General features: G+C 34.8%; 1 protein-coding gene across 1 annotated transcript in view; it reads left to right on the top strand.

Moving 5' to 3' along the window:
- LOC123694435 (GTP-binding protein Rhes) overlaps positions 1-20316 on the top strand; it is a 41167-nt gene extending 20851 nt beyond the window's left edge. The window contains exons 3-4 of the mRNA XM_045639874.1: positions 15718-15898; positions 18929-20316. Coding sequence (XP_045495830.1) covers positions 15718-15898; positions 18929-19379 — 632 coding nt within the window. The 3' untranslated portion in view covers positions 19380-20316. The remainder of the gene's footprint in view (positions 1-15717; positions 15899-18928) is intronic.
- Positions 20317-23193: the final 2877 nt, after the last annotated feature.

Genomic DNA, 23193 nt, shown 5'->3' with positions numbered 1-23193 from the left:
CAAAGACTATAAGCAGACAGAACAGATTCTAAGAATACTTTAACTGTACAATTGTGTAAATAAGCATATAACTTTTATTATGTATTATTAGTATTATTTTAAGTGACCATACCGTACTGATGTTCAAAGTTGCATTGTATTAATGTATTATACGTGTTGGACCCTATGTGAACCTCCATTTTTATTGTATAATCGTTTTATGGCCCCGCGAGACAGGCTGTGCCTAGTGCGGGGTCCGCTGTCGTAATCTGTACTCATTTTAATAACCCTCTTTTGGCAAATAAATATAATTTTATTATTATTTTATTATTATTATTAAATACATATTCATATTAACACCCAGACACAGAGCAAACATCTATGTTCATCACACAAATATTTGCCCCGGGTGGGAATCGAACCCATAACCAGTGGCTTGGAAGGCAGGGTCACTACCAACCAAGCCAACCGGCTAGTCGAATTGTAGTTTTAAAGGGAAAAAAATATTGGGAAAAGTATTTTCGATGGAGGTAATATTTTACAACAGTGCTGGAACCAGTCAATCACGCTCTAGCGAGCATCGATGGCATAGTGTCCTTTGAGACATTACATGACTGATGATATAGAAGGAATAAAAAAATAGCTACAGTGTTCAACGCATATGAATTCATGAATGAATGAATTATAACGTTTTATTACCGCCAATACAAAGGAAAACATACCAAAGACAACCTAGATATATTCACGCACAAAAGGGTATATCTAAATCTTCTCCAGATGTTTCCTCTGAAGAGATAAAATAGCTATCTACGTGCACAGTTATTTTTTTTATTATTTAAATATTATTTTCTTAACATTAAAAATAAGGATATTAAATAACGTAATATCGCTAAATCCTATTACTTGCTTCGTTGAACGCTGTGCGATGATCCTCTATACCTTTAACCACGTCTTTCAATCGGATTTAAAAAAAAAGTTGCATATTCACATGCGATATACGTTATAAATGCATTTTAAATGGAAATACATGAAAAAAATACATAAAATCTCAGCAAAAGAAAGCGTATGTATAACATATCAAGGTTCAAGTTTTTATCTATAGATCAATTTTGAATGAATTATGAAAGAATAACTTCTCAAAATATACAAGTTCTAGTATATGGTTCTAGTATATCATTCAGTTAATTGTAACATACGGATAAATTCATACTTTACTAATATTATAAATGCGAATGTAACTCTGTCTGTCTGTCTGTTACCCAATCACGCCTAAACTACTGAACCAATTTGCATGAAATTTGTTAAGGAGGTATTTTGATACACGAGAAAGGACATAGGCTACTTTTTATTGCGAAATATGTACCACGGGCGAAGCCGGGGCGGACCACTAGTATACAGTGCGGCTCTTTTTAATTATTTTCTTAATACTGGTAAGACTTTATAGTAAAATTAATTACAAACTCTTACATGTACAAAACCGCCGACGGTACATTAAATTAAGTTCTGTGTTCCGTCTAAATAAAACTACCTACCTACATATTTACATTTCTCTTTTATTAGAAAGTCCTATTTATGGAAATCATACTATATCTATATAAAAATAATATAATATAGATGTTATCACTTTAACCTTTGCCTATCACAAACCGCACGTATCAACAATTATTTGCCTAAAACTAAATTCCAATGGTTTCGAAATTAATTACAGTTCTTCCTTAATTATTTCTATTGCTTGTTCTGTTGCTTGCCCAATGATTGTTGAATTTAATATATAAAATAATTAAACTCTAACGCCATTCAACCGCGGTTAGAAACTAGGTACAATAATAATTATTGTATTAGGTATTTAGTAAAATCTTCAGTTTGATTAGTAATAAATCTGAACAATCATAGAATTCAAAGAATCACTATATAGTATATAAAACAAAGTCGCTTTCTCTGTCCCTATGTCGCTTTGTATACTAAAATCTTTAAAACTACGCAACGGATTTTGATGCGGTTTTTCTAATAGATAGAGTGATTCAAGAAGAAGAGTATATAATTTATTAGGTTTTAGACAAAGCGGGCGAAGCCGCGGACGGTAAGCTATAATTACTAATTAAGAAACATAAATCAACGCAACGAATTTTGTTTATTCATTCACACTCTATACCTAAACACATAACATAAACATGATTTTTAAATTGTAAAGATTTTTATATAAAAAATTACGAAAATAATCTAACATAGGTATCACTACTACAGAAATTTTAAATTACTTACTTGTTAATTTACTTGATTTTTATAGAAACAAGTAGATAACTGCGTTAAAAACAACCGACTTCAAATTTGCACTTGCAACATTTACAAATACAAACAAAATTTCTCATAAAATAAAAACTACTGGGCCTATCCAAATAAAATTTTATGGGACCAATTCGACACCATCCCGCATCGAACAAAAAAAGAATCACGTAAATCGGTTCAGAAACCTCGGAGTAATCGGTGTACATACATAAAAAAAAACATACCGGCCGAATTGATAACCTCCTCCTTTTTTTTGAAGTCGGTTAAAAACCTGAAAAATTGCGAATGATAATACCAAAATCACACAATGCACACGGGCTAACACATTGGCACATTATATTATTTTTATTTGGCAAATATTATATTCTATTTCCATCGAATAATAATTTAAAAACAAAATCTTCAAAATTCGAATCGGCTTTTCCGTTCAGGAACTGCGTTTCAAACACACAGATACATAATCTACAAACTTAAAAAAAACATTTCTAGACATCGATAAAAAAATAATAACCACAGATGTAATAAAGCATTTATACTCTGTGCCGTGCGCGGGAACGCAAACTGTGCTTTTTATTCCAACTTTAGTTTGCAGTTCGCACCTACCGTTCCGTTGAAATGCATATATTCAATATTATTTCAGCCGGTTACACCACAAACTATGTATTTTTGTTCAAAAACTTTTCCGTTTTCCGAATTTACCGCGAACGTTTTTAAATGTCCGACTTTTAAACCTCGTGGATTAAAATATTAATTGGAGACTGTTGAAAAAAGTCTCGGTCTCACAGCGTTCCGAAAGCTAATAATCATCCCACCTGTTTAGTTAAAAGCGGTTGTTATAACTGAATAGAACGTTTTGACTTATTCCATCACATTTTTAGGGTTCCGTAGCCAAAATGGCAAAAACGGAACCCTTATAGTTTCGTCATGTCCGTCTGTCCGTCTGTCCGTCTGTCCGTCTGTCACAGCCGATTTACTCGGAAACTATAAGTACTACAGTGATGAAATTTGATGGGAATATGTGTTGTATGAACCGCTACAAAAATATGACACTAAATAGTAAAAAAAAGAATTGGGGGTGGGGCCCCCCATACATGTAACTGAGGGATGAAATTTTTTTTTTCGATGTACATACCCGTGTGGGGTATCAATGGAAAGGTCTTTTAAAATGATATAAAGTTTTCTAAAAAACATTTTTCTTAAAGTGAACGGTTTTTGAGATATCAGCTCTCAAAGTCGTAAAAAGTATGTCCCCCCCCCTCTATTTTTATAACTACGGGGTATAAAATTCTAAAAAAAATAGAGGTGATGCATGCTAATTAACTCTTTCAACGATTTTTGGTTTGATCAAAGTATCTCTTATAGTTTTTGAGATAGGTTGATTTAACTGTAATTTATTATATTTGCTGCTACGGAACCCTTTGTGCGCGAGCCCGACTCGCACTTGGCCGGTTTTTATGGGTAATATTACAGTTAACAAGTATTATAAAGGTATATATTAAGTAGTAGTAGGAGTAGGTACCTATCTTATTTTATGTATCAAACATTACTATTTAGCTTTCGCTGTGTGCGCAAAATTGTTCGCAATGTTTTATATGTATCTAAGTTAGAATATTGTCATTTTCATCTTTGCTTGAGTTCTATTTATACAGATTTTGAAAGCTGAAGAATTATCAGAATTGTTCTAATATTTTTATCCAATAAAAAAAAACACAATTTTCATAAATTTCGTCTGCGTATAGATTAAACGCGCACCTCTCAAATTCCACCTATATCGGAACTAGTAATTTGCATCTAACGTAATTTTGCTAACGTACGTGAAAAGCCTTTGAGCCGTGCCGATACCGCTATAAAGAGGCGTGAAAACAACGTGAAAATCTAAACCGAATGTTTTGCATACACCTCTATACGCTCTACAATCTCTGCTGGAATAGAATGGTTTTAGATACATATCTTGTTTGTGTATTGTTCATTTCACGCCTAGAGGATCGTAGCCCTTTGTTTTTTCAGCATGATATGTAAACCCGGCTTGTCCCGTCTCTCATTTGGAGGGTTCTAGATATATTCGGGCGAATTTCATCGGATCAGCGTTGAATTGCCGTAATCCCGCTGATATTTTAAATCCGAAAGTTTGTATGGAGGCCTTTGCTATTTCGCACAAATTACTAAATGGATTTGGTTGAAATACCTACTTTGAAAGATTCATTATGGGGAAATGGAAATGGAGAAAATGTGAAAGATAGTGTTAAAGTAGACATATTATAATGAATCTAGCTTCAAAAGAAGATGTTTAAGTTTTAATATAAATATTAGTTTGATATCTCATTACAAAGTATGATACAATGTACATTCCAAGCAATTGATTGTGGTATTTTCATCATGTAATTTAAATATTGGTTTACCAATTATTAGCTAAATATGAATTGTTACAATGAAAACAGCACTTTTGTATAACAAAATATTTTAATCCTTTAATTAATATCCAACGTGTCATTAGCACTTGCACTAATTGACATAATTTAACTAATTGACATTAAATCTATCTAGTTAACACACGTCAGCTTCAGGTAAGGCTACACAGGTATACAATACCAGTGGAATACAATACTCTTTATTCTTTACTCATGTCGGGTAAAAGGTTAATAAAAGTACGTAAATCTTCCAGATTTAATACTTATTGGGTTTTACTAAGTGAAATCCATATGTGTTAAATGAATTTTAATGCCTCGTGAAATAATATTTTTCAAAACTTTTCACTGAATAATTATTAAAATTTTAAACCACGAAATGACGTCATACTTCATAAATTTTTTATCACCATCAGAATTCATGATGGTCTACTCTATGCTCTATGGACCCTTGGTCGTTAAAGCGCGCCAAAACGATGATTTTTTTTTATTATATCCACAAATTTTTACTTTCATGTACCTACGCATTTAATAAAAAATGTGTTATTGAACGTTCCAAACAGACATTTCAATTTTATTTTTACGGATGCTTATTTTAGCTTTTTTATTTTTTGACTCGTGATTCTAATGAAATGCCAGCGTATACATGCGTCACTCAAACAGTACCCATTTCAAATCTGTTAGGCATTATTAAGTACAGACTATAGTATAGGTATTATATTATCTGTGGTACAAATTCAAAAACATTTAACAAAGCGGAATGTAATAAATTGAAAATATCTTGTAAATATGATCGTTTTGATACCTCAGACGCCGAAATATTCATTATATAAATAAACTTGGTGAGGTTTTCTTTTCATTCGAAGATGTTTTATTATTTACGAAGCTTTCCGTACAAATAATAATCGCTTTAAAACCCCGATGATATTGTTTCAGGAGATTTTTAATATGTCACCAACATTTGTTGGTTTAAATATTCTGCAATAGGTACCTATTTAGTTAAGGTCAATTGTCAACAACTTTATATTGGTACCTATACTACAAAATAAATATGTTATATATATATATATATTATGTAGTTTATTATTACTTAGTTACTTATTATAATTTTATCTCAGTTACAAGAAGCAGTAATAGTGTACAAAAACGGAGTTAAAGTATCCAATTAAAACTTCGTTCATAGCTGTTAACAAATTACGCTTAACAAAGAACGTGTAATAAGAGCTTAGTTATACGTGTGGTTTAACGAGGTGTTTAATTAATTTTCCGTTACCTAAGAATCTATAATATCACTTGAGAAAGTCATCCCTTTTACAATGCTTCCATAAGCAATGCAATTCGTTGGCATCATGTTAAGAAATTAATCGGAGAAGCCACTGGTTCAACACAGTATTTTACTAATTCAGGAGATTTGATTCAAATACAAGCTGAACCTTACGTCAATAAAGTTTTTTAATTTTTTTTATATATAAACAATTCCTAAAAAGTAAAAATAGTATATTTACAGTGAATGAATGAAGTAATTTCCAATGTTAAATTCCTTGTTAAAACAGTTGTAGAAGTTAGTCAACTCAACACCAACACCACAAAAATAAATATTCGCTACATTCCACGAAAATTTTATACATATAATACTAGCTATGTCTCGTGGTTTTACTTGTATTGCTACGCTTCTATTGGTCTTAGCATGACGATACATAGCCTTCCGCGATAAAAGGACTATGTAACACAGAAATAATTTTTCGAATTGGATCCGTAGTTCCTAACGTGTTCAACCAAACAAACATTATATTAATATTGAGTATATAAATAAATAATATTATATAAACACTGATACTAACCGTCGGATGTTAATTACCTTGAAGCGTCGCTCGAGTTTGGGACTAGATTAGCCACCCAGATACCTAGGGCTTCGGGCAATTTCTACGGCAATTAACTTGCTCCAGTTTGTGCACTGCCTACCCTCCACGTGTACAGGGACTTGATTGAAAATTATCGGGTAACACTTACAGTTTGCTGCAAGGGTTGCTGATTTAAATGTGACATTTAGGTTGACATTTTAAATTATTTTATCTGTGGTGCTTGTTAAGGTTTTATTTTTTATACCTACTGGCAGCATATACTTAAGCATTAAAAAAAATCATATCCGGATTATTTTGATTTCTTTTTTAAATAATAAAATGGATCGTATCGTCCTACGCTGTCATAACCAAAATTGTATCAGTATAAAATATGTGTACCTATCGTTTTGATATAATAATTAATATGCAAGATACTATTAGTAAAAAATGCCGCTTATAATAATGCCTTTAAATAAATAGTAGATAAGTGCTGCTGCGACAGTTTAACTTTTAATGGTTTTACTTATCGGTGAGATGTCAGCCATTGTTAAAAACAACTTTCGATTTTTCATTGTTAAACTTCTAGCGTAGGCATTGTTGAAATCACAATAATAGCTTATATGTAGATATATTAAGATTTTCTACTTTTTATTAATTGATTTTTATAGAAAAAAGATTTGTAATGATCTTACCACATTTATACATATTTTTGTTAAATAATTAAATTTAAAATTTACGTTGATCCCCTTTTTTTAATTAATAATTAATATATTTAAGATGGCAACCCAAATAAAAAAACAAAAGACGTTTGAATTTCGAACTGATAATATGAAAAAATTGTTGTTGATTGTACAGAACCAAGTAAGTTAAGTGTAAATAATTAGTTATTAGTAAATAAGTAAGTATTATTTGTTGTAATTATCAAATATATTGTATACGTGATGGTTTTATATTCAAGAGGTACGAATTATTTATTTGTTTTAATAAAATCCGATGTTATTAATTCTCTAAGTTTAACACCGACGTCATTCGATTTAGATCGACTACGGTAAGTGTCTCCTATTTATTTACTAGCTTAAAAAGCTGGAAAACACTTGTCGAACAATATCCCAGATTCAAGTACCTATGTCTATCTTTATTAAATTTTCATTTGTTTAATATCGGCACCAAATTTTCCAACATAAGTTTGAAATTCGAATAAAACAGTTTACATTTTATTAACAACAACTTTCGTAGATTCTGAGCCTAGATATTCAATGAAATTGTTTTAAGTCATATACCTATAATATTATAAACACAGACAAGTATTTTATTAGGTTTATCTCACAACTAATAGGTACACTAGGACTAGGCAGTTGGACCTCGACTTTCGTAGAATGGTTAAACTTTATTTTTATTGTAGGTAATTAAAACAATTTATTGATTACTAGCTTCCGCCCGCGACTCTGTCCGCGCGGAAAAATTAAGGAAAATTACGATTTATTTTTTTTCTACGTATTTTTCCGGGATAAAAATTATCCTATTTTATGCCCAGGATAATAAGGTATAATTATACCAAGTTTCATCGAAATCGAACCTTTTGTTTTCACGTGATGCCTGAACATTCAGACAGACAGACAGACAAAAAATTTTTTAATCACATATTTGGCCTTGGTATCGATCCAGTAACACCCCCTGCTATTTATTTTTTCAATATTTTCAATGTACAGAATTGACCCTTCTACAGATTTATTATATACGTATATTCTATATGATAACTTGTATCGCATTAATCTTAGGATTATAATATTATCTACATCTTCTAATAAGCAGGAAACTCTTATCATAATATTTGTATATTTTGTAAACATAATTTACATCCAGTAACAGCTCTATTTGTATTCGTAATAAAGGAAAATACAGGCTTATGATACTGATATACCTAATACATGACAATTTATCACAGGTGCCAACTCCAGCGAGAGAATAAATACAATCCTGCTTGAAATGATTCCCGGAATTTAGTCTCATATAAGTTCGAACCCTTATGGCTGATGTGGCTAACACACAATATTTTAGTGTATGTATTTTATCATACGTATTTATTACACACAACAAGTATTTAAATATTTTATTTCATATTTATATTCGTATTTAATTATAACACAAACATTCATTACACAAAAACACAAGAAATACAGACATGCATTACACTTATACAAAATAATTATAATATTTATTATTCTATAGCATAGTCGCGGTATTTGCGTAGTATGCGTGCCGCGACTAAAATTATCACGGATCCAGCGGGTAGATCGTAATACTTTGCATCAAGTTTCTTCATTGTAAAATTAACTAGTTCGATCTTAGCTATTGAATACGCTCATTGTCAGTTTCTTTTTGTTCTTGTATTTTCATGTCCAAAGTGTTGCTTGTATATGATAATTGTCCCTCTCCTTCTATGTGGAGTAATAAACGTTAAAACTGTGAGTGTGTGGTTATTTGTGCATCACAAAAGGTACTGTAGCTAGTGTAATTAATACCTATCCATTATCACGCACCCCACAAATTGGTGACCCCTCTGAACATTATTTAAATAAAAACTATGTCTAGTGCAAGCGATTCCGACAACGCTGATCGAGTTAATACTCAAGCGCGAAGGTGCGTCAAAATGGCGGAACGACCGTCGCACGTGTCGCCCGCCCAGCAACCATCCGTTAATTTACGGATCCCACCTTTCTGGCCAGAAAAACCCGCAATATGGTTTGCACAAGTTGAAGGACAATTCGCTATAATGAACATAACTGACAATACTACAAAATTTTATCACATATTGGCCACATTGGACCGGCAGTATGCGGCCGAGGTCGAAGACATCCTTACCGGCCCCGCTGATTATAATAAATTAAAATCAGAATTAATTAAAAGATTGTCCGTATCCAGAGAAAATAAAGTGAAACAGCTGTTGATGCACGAGCAGCTGGGACTACGCAAGCCATCCCAATTTCTACGGCATTTGCAGCACCTGGCTGGTCCCGAAATCCCAGAAGATTTTTTGAAAACAATCTGGACCAGCCGGTTACCTGCTGGATTGCAGCCGATCGTGGCGTCACAACCTACGCTGTCCCTGGACGCTCTGGCTGAGTTAGCTGATCGCGTGAATGACATCGCGGCCCCTACCGCTCATGTTGCGGCGGCATCTTCATCTACATCACCTATGGACGAGCTGGCACGCCAGGTGGCGGAGCTGACGCGCCAGGTGAGCGCGCTGTCCGCTCAAGTAAGCAGTTCCCGGTCCCGCCCTCGCGAGCGCAGAGGTCCCTCTCCCCATCGTCGCCCACGGTCTTCTTCTCGACGATCCCACTCTAATTACCGGCGTTATCCTATCTGCTGGTATCATAACAAACATGGCACAAAAGCTAACAGATGCATTAAGCCATGCGACTTCAAGGCATCGCACGACACGAAACGCGTACGACATTCAGTGATGGCGACTAACGCCTGTCCCATTTCCCCTGGTCGTCTTTTCATTACGGACCCCACTCTAAATGTTGAATATCTAATAGATACCGGTAGTGATATTTGTGTTTTTCCTATAACTGCTGTGTCTGAAAAAAGATGTAAGACTAACTATCAACTGTGTGCTGCCAATGGTTCCGTCATCGATACTTACGGTTACATTCAATTAAACCTTAACTTAGGCTTACGTCGCGTATTTCCATGGCGTTTTGTTCTAGCTGACGTCACTAAAGCTATTATTGGTGTAGATTTTCTTTCTCACTACCGAATTATTGTTGACGTTGGTAATAAACAACTGATCGATGGCTTAACCAATGTCAGCAGCTCAGCAAGTAAATGTAATTCAATTAATTGTAATATTTCTAGTGTTAAGATTGTAACTCATGGTGATAGTAATTATCATAAAATTTTAGCGCAATACCCAGAATTAACACGCCCCGCTGGTACTCCAGGTATTGTCAAACACAACACTACACACCACATTCGCACAACTCCTGGCCCTCCCGTTTCCTGTTCCCCTAGGCGTTTGGCTCCTGATAAACTGAAAATAGCAAAGCAGGAATTCGAGGCTATGATAGCTAACGGAACAGCCCGTCCATCTGACAGCCCGTGGTCGTCTCCGCTTCACCTTGCATCGAAGAAGGACAATGGATGGCGTCCATGCGGTGACTACAGACTTCTCAACGCAAGAACGATACCAGATAAGTATCCAATCAGGCACATACAGGACTTTTCACACTGTCTGTCTGGTTGTACTATATTTTCTGTCATCGATTTAGTTAAGGCGTACAATCAGATTCCTGTTTCTGAAGGCGATATCCCGAAGACGGCAATCACCACACCCTTCGGTTTGTACGAATTTCCTTTCATGACCTTCGGACTTCGCAACGCAGGTCAAACCTTTCAGAGATTTGTCGATGAATTGACGCGAGGCCTAGATTTCTGTTATCCGTATCTCGACGACTTCCTGATATTCAGCAGATCAGCACAAGAGCACGAAGACCATCTGCGCCAACTCTTTACCCGTATGAGAGATTATGGTGTTCTTATAAACACAGCCAAGTGCGTCTTCGGCGCTCCTAAGGTAACATTTCTAGGCTACGAAATCTCTGAAAAGGGAACCAAACCGTTGGACAGCAAGGTGCAAGCCATCGCCGATTTTCCTGTCCCAAGAACTGTTCGAGAGCTTCGAAGATTCTTGGGCATGGTCAATTTTTATCGACGTTTCTTGCCTAATGCTGCCCAAATACAAGCACCTTTAAACGCTTTGCTTGTAGGTTCCGTCAAAGGTTCTCATCCCGTGGTCATAGAAGGAAATTCGCTGCAGTCATTCCAGGACTGTAAGAAAAGCCTTTGCGAAGCAGCCCTGCTTGCTCATCCTGCCAGTGAAGCTAAATTAGGACTCGTCACTGACGCTTCAGATACAGCGATAGGTGGAGTCCTACAACAGCTTAAGGATGATGATTGGCAGCCGCTCGCATTCTTCTCGCGCAAGCTGAGCCCGTCACAGGTAAAATACTCACCATACGATCGAGAGCTCCTTGCCATCTACGAGAGTATACGGTACTTCCGACACATGCTGGAGGCTAATCACTTCACGATCTATACTGACCACAAGCCGTTATGTTACGCTTTCCACGAGAGGAAAAGTAACTGCACGCCGCGTCAGTATAGACACCTCGACTACATCTCGCAGTTCACAACCGACATACAGCACATATCAGGTGCAAATAATGTCGTCGCTGATACTTTATCGCGCGTATGTGAACTGCAGAGGCCGGTCGATCTAGAAGAGATGGCAAGGTTGCAAGCTACAGATCCTGAGCTCACTACGCATCTCACAGGTGACTCATCTCTTCGCCTTAAAAAGATGAATGTACCTGGAAGTCGTACTCCACTGTACTGCGACGTCAGTACACCGACTCCCAGACCTTTCGTCCCTACACAACTGCGTCAGCAGGTTTTCAATTGTCTGCACTCATTAAGCCACCCAGGCGCAAATTCTTCAGCCAAGCTTGTTGCACAGAGGTTTGTCTGGCCTTTAATGCGGAAGGACTGCCGCGAATGGTCTAAGGCATGTTTGACCTGTCAGCGCTCGAAGGTAAACAGGCATGTCGCGTCACCTATTGGTACGCTCGCTTTACCTTCAGCGCGATTCAAACATGTCCATATAGACCTAATCGGCCCTTTACCACCTTGCGGTGATTATCGGTATTGCCTAACAGCCGTCGATCGCTTCACGCGATGGCCGGAAGCTGTACCACTTACCGACATCACCGCAGAAACAGTCGCGAAAGCTTTTGTGTCCTGCTGGGTAGCCCGTTATGGTTGTCCCACCGACGTCGTTACTGACCGCGGTGCACAATTCCAATCGGCCCTATTCCAGCAGCTCGCTAAGTCTATCGGCTTCGATCACCGTAAGACAACGGCATATCACCCGCAGTGCAACGGCTTAGTGGAGCGCTTCCACAGACAATTGAAAGCTGCAATTACCTGTCACGCTGACGCAAACTGGGTAGAAACACTACCTCTCGTGCTCCTCGGCATAAGAAGTGCTGTGAAAGAGGATCTACACTCTTCCTCAGCTGAGCTGGTTTTCGGTGAACCACTTCGCCTACCAGGTGAATTTTTTGGCCACGACACTTCGTCTTACACTACCGATATCACCGACTTATCAGCTCGGTTGACGAATTTCGCCAGGCATATTCGCCCCGTACCAACACAACATCACGGCAAGAAAAAAATATTTATCTACAAAGATTTAGCCGCATGTAGTCACGTATTCCTTAGGGAAGACACACTGCGTGGCTCTTTACAACCCGCGTATACAGGACCACATGAGGTCATTTCAAGAGATCACAAATTCTTCAAAATTAAATTAAAAGGGAAATCGACGACGGTAAGCATAGACCGCCTTAAGCCAGCCTACTTACTATCGTCTCCTACTGAAATCCTTCCTTCTCCCGCTCCCGCTCTTCCACCTCCCAGTCCTCCCCTACCTCTTCCCAGTGCTCCTGTGGCATATACCACTCGCTCTGGGAGGAGAGTTCACTTCCCAGACTTTTATCGCCCTTAACCCGGTCTCTGGAGGGGAGTGATGTGGCTAACACACAATATTTTAGTGTATGTATTTTATCATACGTATTTATTACACACAACAAGTATTTAAATATTTTATTTCATATTTATATTCGTATTTAATTATAACACAAACATTCATTACACAAAAACACAAGAAATACAGACATGCATTACACTTATACAAAATAATTATAATATTTATTATTCTATAGCATAGTCGCGGTATTTGCGTAGTATGCGTGCCGCGACTAAAATTATCACGGATCCAGCGGGTAGATCGTAATACTTTGCATCAAGTTTCTTCATTGTAAAATTAACTAGTTCGATCTTAGCTATTGAATACGCTCATTGTCAGTTTCTTTTTGTTCTTGTATTTTCATGTCCAAAGTGTTGCTTGTATATGATAATTGTCCCTCTCCTTCTATGTGGAGTAATAAACGTTAAAACTGTGAGTGTGTGGTTATTTGTGCATCACAAAAGGTACTGTAGCTAGTGTAATTAATACCTATCCATTATCACGCACCCCACAGCTTTGTCAGATAGAACGCTTTCTTAGCGCAAGCCAGAGCGCTAAAATGACAGCAACAACTCCGTGATGTATTTGTAGTACGCGGGTAACTGCGTAGTGCAAATACATTACGGATATAATGCTGACGTAAGTCAGAGTTCGCGTACTGCTAGCGCTGGCGCTGTTAGTTATAGGGTATATTACCAAGATACATCTCGGTATCAGCGACTCGACACGACGGCGCGGCGTCAGCGCTATGAACGCGTTCTATCCAAGGTTCTATCCGACAAAGTCAGTATTGTTCGTCTCAATTCACGTACGTCGTGACGTCAGCAATGTTTCAAATAGTTCGCGTTTCGAAACTTGGCAAAACAATTTAATATTCTTAGATTACGTGCTAGAAGTGAAGGGAAAGTTTTATACGACCCGACGAAATCGACTTAAAATATTCTAAACTTGAAATTGAACGTCGCCGAATGGCAAATCTTAGTTGAAATGGCATGGAGAGGTTATTCGAGAAATTTCCGAAGCCAAAGAGGTCGGGGTGTTTGAGAGCAAACGTGATAAGTTTCGAGTGTTTGGATTTGTATTTAATAACTTCGCAGCTTATAGCGTATCATCAGAAGAAAATATGGGATGCGATATATTTCTACAAAAACTTGGAAGTTCCCTAAAAAGACAACCAATATTATATGTTTTCATGACGTCGATCCTCATTTTTTTAGTCTTGTTAACTTAACACTATCACATGTTCAGAATAATCTACATCTAATATAATTTTAATAAGTCCTTAAGGACTAATCACGAGATTGCTTTTTAATAATTAATATACTATATTTTCCTATTTATAAGAATCTAATTACAGGTAGGTGATAGGTATAATATATAAAGGGGAAAATAAAATCAACAGTTAACACCAAAATGTTTCGTTATCTGTTGAATGCTTTAGAGGTTGAATTTGAAATATATTTTTGAAATTTCCTTTTGTATTTTACAAGACAAGTGAGCAAAGGTTCATTTTTCATCTATTTTCGGTACAAAGCAGAGATGACACTTGACATGCGAATTTGAACAAACATTTTGTATTTTTATTTATTTATTTCATTGTATCGTCCTTTTTCGAGAATGTTCTTAAGTTGATTAAAATACAGATTCCACAAATTATGATTGAGGTCTCCACAATTACAACAGCCTCATTTTTATTATTTACATTTTTATGAGTACCTACAAATTACAATCTTCATAAAAAATAAAAACAGTCGTTATAATAAGAGCTTCATAATTAATGTACATTTCATAAATGTACATCTTTTGTACATCTGTTTCATTAAACATGTTGCTGCACTATTTACATAAAACTATGGAGCTAATTTTATAAACTTTTAACCAACTGTACATCCAATAAATTTTTCATTCATTTATACTAACTTCATTTACACTAATAGATTTTCACATAATATATATAATATATATCGCAGTAACAATTTAATGCTCTACGTACGTGTGAAATTGATAACCTCTTTTTTGATTGATTGAATTCATTTAAAAAGACAATCAAATACATCAAATACAATTTATTTGTACATGCATTTTCATAGACAATCTTTATAGGTATAAAATAACGAAATTAAAATTGTTAACATTGTTCACCGTTGTCATATCGATTAAAAATGTTTACAAAACTTGTCATGTTTGTATTCAAAATGAATGGATTCAAGGGTGCTCAGGATCGTGACAATAGCACTCTATAACCTGAGTGACAATATTATTGGTTCATTACATTACATAAAATATTATTTTAATTGAATTTGTTAACTTTATTTTATAAGAGCGTCATGTTTTATGTAACCTACTAACTTCTTAGGGTGCATTTACAAATTCGTGCAAAACACGAGGCGAATAACGAACATGCATAATAGGTATGTACGTGATATGTACTATGTCAGCAATATTTGCTGCGATATTTGTCTGCGAATGGTTTTTAGATAGACGTAGCGAATTGAAAACACGAATGTGTAAATGCACCATTAAGTACATAGGTTACAAAAACAATTTTTTACCTAAGTAAATCTGTATAAAATACATTCCACTGTAATATTAAAAGATTTTTCTGTTCCAGGTGACTTATTCGTCCTAGTATTCGCGATGGACTGTCGCGAATCCTTCGAAGAAGTCATCCGTCTCCGCGAGCAGATCCTAGAAACCAAGGCTAGTGCAAGCAGTGGGAGCAGCCGGGGTCGTAGACAAGCTCCAAGAGTGCCCATGGCGATCGCTGGCAATAAATGTGATAAGGAATTGAAGTGAGTTTGTAGGAATTTGAGGAATTGAGTATGTAAGTGTAGGGATATTTCCATACTTTACTGGTTGAGACTTGAGAATGATAACTCTTTATTTTGAGGTTATAACTTGTCTGCATTATGATACGGTAAATCACGTTTCTGTGGGTTGAAACGGTTTTTTTAAAGGCAGTTTTGACTTCATTATTTATTTCCTTTTCCGTACAAGCAACCCAGGAGATGTGAGCTTTATACAATTCATATGAAGACCGTTTATATTTACCTACGTAACTCAATCGCAAGCACTTCATTAGTGTATACGTGCGGTCTTCTCTAATTTCCAGCTTCTATTTCAACTATTTCAAGCTTTATTATTTCACAAAAATAGCCTTCGTTCTTTACCAAGTCCTAATTTCACCTACGTTTAAATTAATTGAAATTTCTTTACCCAAAAACAATAGTATAATTGCGCTAAAATCTATAAGCACGCACTTATTGTAGCATAGATAGTTTGTATCTGTTTTGGCAGATCCTATACATTTTGATTAAAGGTTCTGATCTAGCCTGCGCAATATTGCGTTGCCGTTAGTCGAGATGCATTATTCCCGTTCCGTAATCCGATGTATTCAGTTAAGCTGCAATGTTAATACATCATTGTTTGTATGCAGTACTAACGTTACTTATGCATAGTTTAATGGATACAACGTTCGTTCTGAATACACAAGCTTTAATAAATGATTTCGAATGACAGTTAATTGAGTTGTGAAGTTAATAAAGATAACAATCAAAGTGGGAAACACATAGAGCTGAAATTATTTTTATGGAGGAAAAAGTGACGTAACCTACTCGAAGAATTTAATAAACATAAGAAAATCTATAATTACTTAAGGAACTTTAGGGCTGATTTTTCAATCCTTGGTTAAGTACCTAATATTTATTCGTCGAATAACGTATTATTAAAATACCATTTCAAAAATGTATTCTTTGCCCGTCTTTGACAGTTTACGGGTATTTTAATATGCTGATTTACACAGGGTCAGTAACTGACTACAAATTCAAGGCAAATCAGTGCTGACCCGAAAAAAAACCCTGTGTAAACAGATTTGAAGTCAGTAGGTACAGAGGCTTGAAGTCTTCATGTAAACAGTTAACTGTCTACTGACCCTGTGTAAATCAGCACTGACTTCAAGCCTCTGTACTGACTTCAAATCTGTTAACACGGGGTTTTTTTTGGATCAGCACTGATTTGCCTCGAATTTGTAGTCAGTTACTGTGCCTGTGTAAATCAGCACTAATACTATAATGGGTGGATAAGTTTTAAACATGGATTGAAAAATCGGCCCACAGACGACTATTCGCTAGCTTATTAGAAAAAATTAAGCACCAAAAGTTTAGTGTGAAAAGTCTATTACCGTTATAATCAAACTTACGTAAAAATTACTAATAATTAAATAACAACACGATGAAATTAATGATTTAAGTTATACCTACTTTAGACATGTTGATGGAGCATTTCCTTTCAACAATTTCTTATGTATAAATATTATATCTTGGATATGAAGATTAAATCTAAAATTCCCATTTAATTAAACATATAAGAAGCATGTCATGTATATAAATTAATTTATATAATGATTAATAGTCCTTTTGGTCCAGGACAAAACTTGATAGATGACATGTCTCAAGATAATACTTGTATCTTGAATGATTGCTTACGACCAATTTGTATGATCTAAACTGATATAACAGTAAAGTTTTCGTCTATTTTAATTATTAATAACATAGATACTATTATATGATAATATACTTCAGAACTGATCAATAAGTGATTACCAAGTACCTCGAGTATTAGTTCATATTATTTTTTATACAACACAACAACACTAGTTTAATTAAGATGTGAAGACCATATTTTTTTTTAATAATTAATCAAGCAGGCGTTTGACCACAAGTCCATCTGATGTAAAATAGACTGCGATCTAGGTGGTGACATGCCTGTTTGAGATAAACCTATTCACTCTCGCTTTGAAAAGATCCGGGTTATATGTTTTTGGATTCCAATCCTTAGTAGTTCGGACTAGAAAATAATGTGCTGACTGCTGTTGTTAAGAAGTAGAGTAGATGGAAAGAATAGTAATTTATGAAATATTTATGCATTCCATAGTAGGTAATGAAATTTTTTTGACGCGAGATGGCTTCTTCTTAGAATAATGTTTTCATAGACCTTCTATCGAATATTACGGTTAATAAAACGCTAGCCGAAAGTCAACAATCGTTGTTATTGACTTATAATTTAATCAACAACTGGATGAGGTCGTTGATAGAAAGAAAACTGCTACGTGCTTGGTAGGCCACGGTCCATTTTACCAGTCTTCAATATTATTTTAAATTATAGGTTCGTTTGTTTGCCATCTTTTTGTACAAATATTATTGTTAACGTTTCACATTTTATTCAACAAAAATAAATAATAAAAAGTTGAATCACGTCATTCACGAAATTGGAGACATGAAAATTGATTTTAAACAACGAGCAAAAGTCCAATTCAGGAATTTCTATTTTATTTTGAATTTCAAATGCAATTCATGACTTTACCCGCAGACAAACGCGCTTTATTTTGAGGAAATCTTGAATAAAATTTGCTTTTCTGGTTTTACGGTATAACCCTTCGTTCTATTTTACTTGTTAGCATTCAATGGATTGCTGAGTAAATTTGTGCCAGTAGCTTGGTTAGGCTTTTAGTTGTTATTATTTGTTAGAAATGTTGTTTAAATATTTCCAGTTATTTACGTATATCAACACTAATTGCGTATAAGGTTACAAAAATCAAATGAATATCAAAACGTCTGGAAGGTTTGGTTTGTTGTTTATTTTTGTGGCAATTTGTTGCGGCATGAAATAAAAGAGTGCTATTATAAAAAAATAATATTCAAATTACATTTATTTGCAAGAATGTAGTTTTACAAAAATAGGTGTTATTAATACAATGCAAAAGCGCATACATTCTACCCAACTAGATCCATCTTCTACCATCTGAAAAGTCCTTCCCTTTACAGATCCGTACAAGCAGAAGAAGCAACCGCATACTGCGCAACCCAGGACTCAGCATGCGTTTTCATGGAGACATCTGCAAAGAAAAATTTTCACGTAGAAGACTTATTCTATGAACTGTTCGTAGTAGCTAATTTACCTTTAGAAATGGCTCCCAATCACCATAAAAGAGTGAGCGCTGCATTCGGCAGTCCTTGCACCTTACCCCCTACCAGTAGCCAAAGTAGTAGGAGTAAGAAATGTACGTTATCTATAAAAAGAAGACTATCAGATGCTTGTGGCGTGGTAGCACCTAATGTTAGACGACCAAGTATTCGTACTGATTTGATGATAATGCGAACCAAAACGTGTGCCAAAGGTGAAGGCGATAATGTCGGAGGTAGTCCTAAGCTCAATTTGAACAGACTAGTCAGATCAAACGCGCAAAACGATAAGCGATCCTGTACTATACAGTAAAATAAGCGAAAAGATAACGCGTAATTCAAATAGTAATGTCTTACTTAAGAAAGGTGCTACCGCTGAAATAAAAAGTCTCTTGTGTAAGACAACTTTTGTGACCCCATTTGTAGAAATAGACGGAATATTCGATAAAGTTAATCGAATAAATTTACATAATTCTCCGAGTTTTCTTCGAAGCATTTACGCAAATTACAAAACATTTAATTAAACATTAATGTCGATGGAATTAAATGTTGGTTACAGTACAATTAAGGTGTTGTTACGATATTAAATTGTGAGGACGTAAGTTTACGTTCGACAATTATTTTTATTGTTGCTTCGTTTGTGAGATGATGTTTAGTATCGTTGAGGAGCTTTGATTGTAAAATATGTATTTCGTGGTTATCGTGTGAGGTTAGAGCTGTATTCTCGCTTTTACTTCGTTTTATTTCCACTTGCAAATGAAACTAATTTTTGGAATTCAGAATAGTTATTGGAAGGGACCAAAATTGTTCTTGCGTGAAAAGTTTAACTTGATTAACCTCTTTGGTCATATCAAAATTTATATCGCTAGGCAAAATGCTAATAAACTTTTAAAATGTTAAAGCTGGATTGTCTTAATAATAATACTTTTTAAAAGAGCTGGCAATTCTAATATTATGAACTTGAATCTTCAATTATGTTTTGACTTCTATATTTGGGACTATACAATGTTACTGTTTGAAAATATTAATGCTATGAGATACTATTAAGATATAAGATATATTTCTGAGGAAATTAAAAGCTGATTAATGATTATATTTTAGCATCTGCATTCCTAAAATTATTGGAAAAATTGCGCGTTTTAACCAATGAAAATTTTTACATCTTAACATCATATTTAAAGAAAAACATGCCAAAAGTAAACACTAAGAAATTCTCTTCCGGGCAAATACTTACGAATACGGATGTATCTGAATAGTATACAGTACAGTATACAGAGAACAAATTACTAATTTGCCTACTCAGTATACTTTTTAAATTAATATGGTATAAATAACAGGTTGACATATTAATATGTTACAAAAAAAAGATCGTTTGTGACGAGCACACGTGTCAGAAGTGAAACTTCTTTGGCAATATTCAAAGATACCAAAGTCGTCGCCTTACTCCATGACGTGACCGTATTGCCATGACGCGACCTTGAAATTTTACTCTCAATGCGCCTAATGAAGTTTCTCCTCAAAAATTAATTCTGTAACTGTTATTTATTTCATATTTTCCGCTAGGTACAAGAGTTTTTTTTTATAAATATAAAATATAAAGCTCCTTGTTAGCTAATATTTGAGGTACACAAGGGAAAGATAATATTATGAGTAAAGATTTGCGATTGTATTACCTACACTCTGTCTTCTATGTATCTATTTGTAATTACTTTATCTATGTCTGTAATCTTGAATAAAGTATGTTTTTGAAATGGTTGATTAATTATTATTATTGTACACTAGCTGTACTCCGCTCATGTTGGTCTTAGCGTGATGATAGATATTATAGAAAGAGTTTTTCAAATCGGACCAGTAGTTCCTGAGATTAGCGCGTTCAAACAAACAAACACTTCAACTGTATAGATGTATCTAGAAAAATAATTAATTATTCTAAGTAATTAATCATTCATGGGATTATTCCAAAAATGCGATTAGTGGAAGCTATTTCTTGTCAACCTTCTAGTCTTTACCTTAAACCCTCTCTGAAGTGAGATATTTTAAGGTAGCCTTATTTTTGATAGAGTCAATGCACTCTTTGAAAACTGCGCAAAATCATCAGAAATAGAAAATTCTTAAACTATTTTGTTAACTGAATTGGGAGGCATAGAATTCACTATACCAGAATTTACAGTGTCGAAAAAAAACAAGATAGAAAAGCAAAAGATTTATTCACACACGGATTTTAAAAAACGAGTCAGTAATTAAACAAAATTTAGCAAATGTTATGAGTATGTAATAATTAGTATGAAATTAGCCATAAATTGTGAGCAAGCCAACATTTAGGTGCTAATGCTAGGTTATGTTTAACAGAAATATATGTGCTAACATTTTGTAAGTGGCGTAATGACAATTTATTACCTCCGCAACATTACCGCGCTTTAAAAATTTAGAAGGAGAGAAAATTTAATACTTTTCAAAGATTTTTTATAATTTTCAGTAAGTATAAGGCATGTATAAGGTTTATTGCTAGGGCTTGTACCTTTTTAGGGCATTTTATTGTTCAATGCAAAAAGGAATAAAAAGGTGTGTCATGCTCTTGTCATAAAATCAATGCATGTTTCCAGGAATCCCTACTATATATATTTCAATAAATACGAAAGTAACTCTGTCTGTCTTTCTGTTACGCTTTCCCGCTTAAACTTCTCAATCGATTTTGATGAAATTTGGCACACACAATCTTTAGACCCTGAGAAAGAACATAGGCTACCTTTTATTGCGAAATATGTACCACGGGCGAAGCCGGGGCGGACCGCTAGTTTCTATATATAAATTTGGATGATGGAATGCGAATACACATTTGTTTGTTCGATGTCGCATGATATTCGCAGCGTTTTGTGCATGCCCGACTCAATACAATCAAGAAACCGTCTAACGTTTTTCAAAGACATTTTTTTTAAATTCTTGTAAGTATTATTTTGCTTTACATAGACCACAGAAGCGTTAACACTGTAAGTACAATACAAATTCAACATCAGTAGAAGCGATCCGTCATTGTAAAGTTATATGTAAGGTTGAATTTAAAGTTAAACGATAAAAAAGTTAGGCGCTCAAACTTTTATTATTGTAAAGCATTTCCCCGATCAATTCGTTGGCAGCGCGCCAAAAAAGATCCAGATGTCAGATAAGTTCACTCTTTGTGCTGTTTTTATACGGCCAATATATTTCACTTTATAACTTTCTCAATATCACGACGTTTGTACTTAAACTGCTACTTATTTAACGTCTTGACACTATTAACACGACTGAAATCACCAAGGTGCTACACTTTTTATTTCTTCATAGTAGAGATAATAATGCTGCCAATAAACTGATGGTAAGTGATGGGACTTAGTAAATATGACGAATATAAGAGGATCAAAAACTATTTCCAGAAAGACATTAAGGCGTAAACTGTAACATTAGAAAAAGTAATTTTGAGATACTCCATGATTATACAAAACTACTAATTCAATAAAGACTAAAGCATGTGGGTACGTCAAGAAGCTTATATCTAATACACTGGAGATTCCGAGATTGCACTATGAACGTTGACTTGTCACGGGAAGGTATGACCTTGAATGACGCCTGGTTGTTTTTTTGTCCCTTTCACACCTAACTTGGCAAGTTGGTGTGAAAGGGATGAAGGAACAACCAGGCGTCATTCAAGGTCATACCTTCCCGTGACAAGTCAACGTTCATAGTGCAATCTCCAGTGTATTAGATATAAGCTTTTTGGGGTACGTTTCTAAGCTACAAACTTAAATCTACAAACTATCCCATATTTCAATCCCGGAAATTGTTTTAGGTAGATATGAGCTCATAATAACTCGTAGAGACCGCTGCTAGATCGTAAACTTTAATATTCATTTTAATTTCAACCATTAATAGTTGCAGTTTATAAACTCATAAATAATGTACATAACACTGAGCTTCTGTAGAAAACAATTAACTCACAAATATTAAGTGTAAATAAGGTCGCTTGAGAGTATAGCACGTAGAATAGAAAAAGAAAATTATATGACAATATTGTAATCATCTACGTGAACTACTTTTATTATAAACTCGAACCTGCAGTTCTAAGAACCTCAAAGGTAAGTTTTTAACAGAAA

This window comes from Colias croceus, chromosome 9, assembly GCF_905220415.1.
Source record: "Colias croceus chromosome 9, ilColCroc2.1".
Classification (NCBI taxonomy): Eukaryota; Metazoa; Arthropoda; class Insecta; order Lepidoptera; family Pieridae; genus Colias; species Colias croceus.
This window is presented reverse-complemented; position numbering and strand designations above follow the sequence as displayed.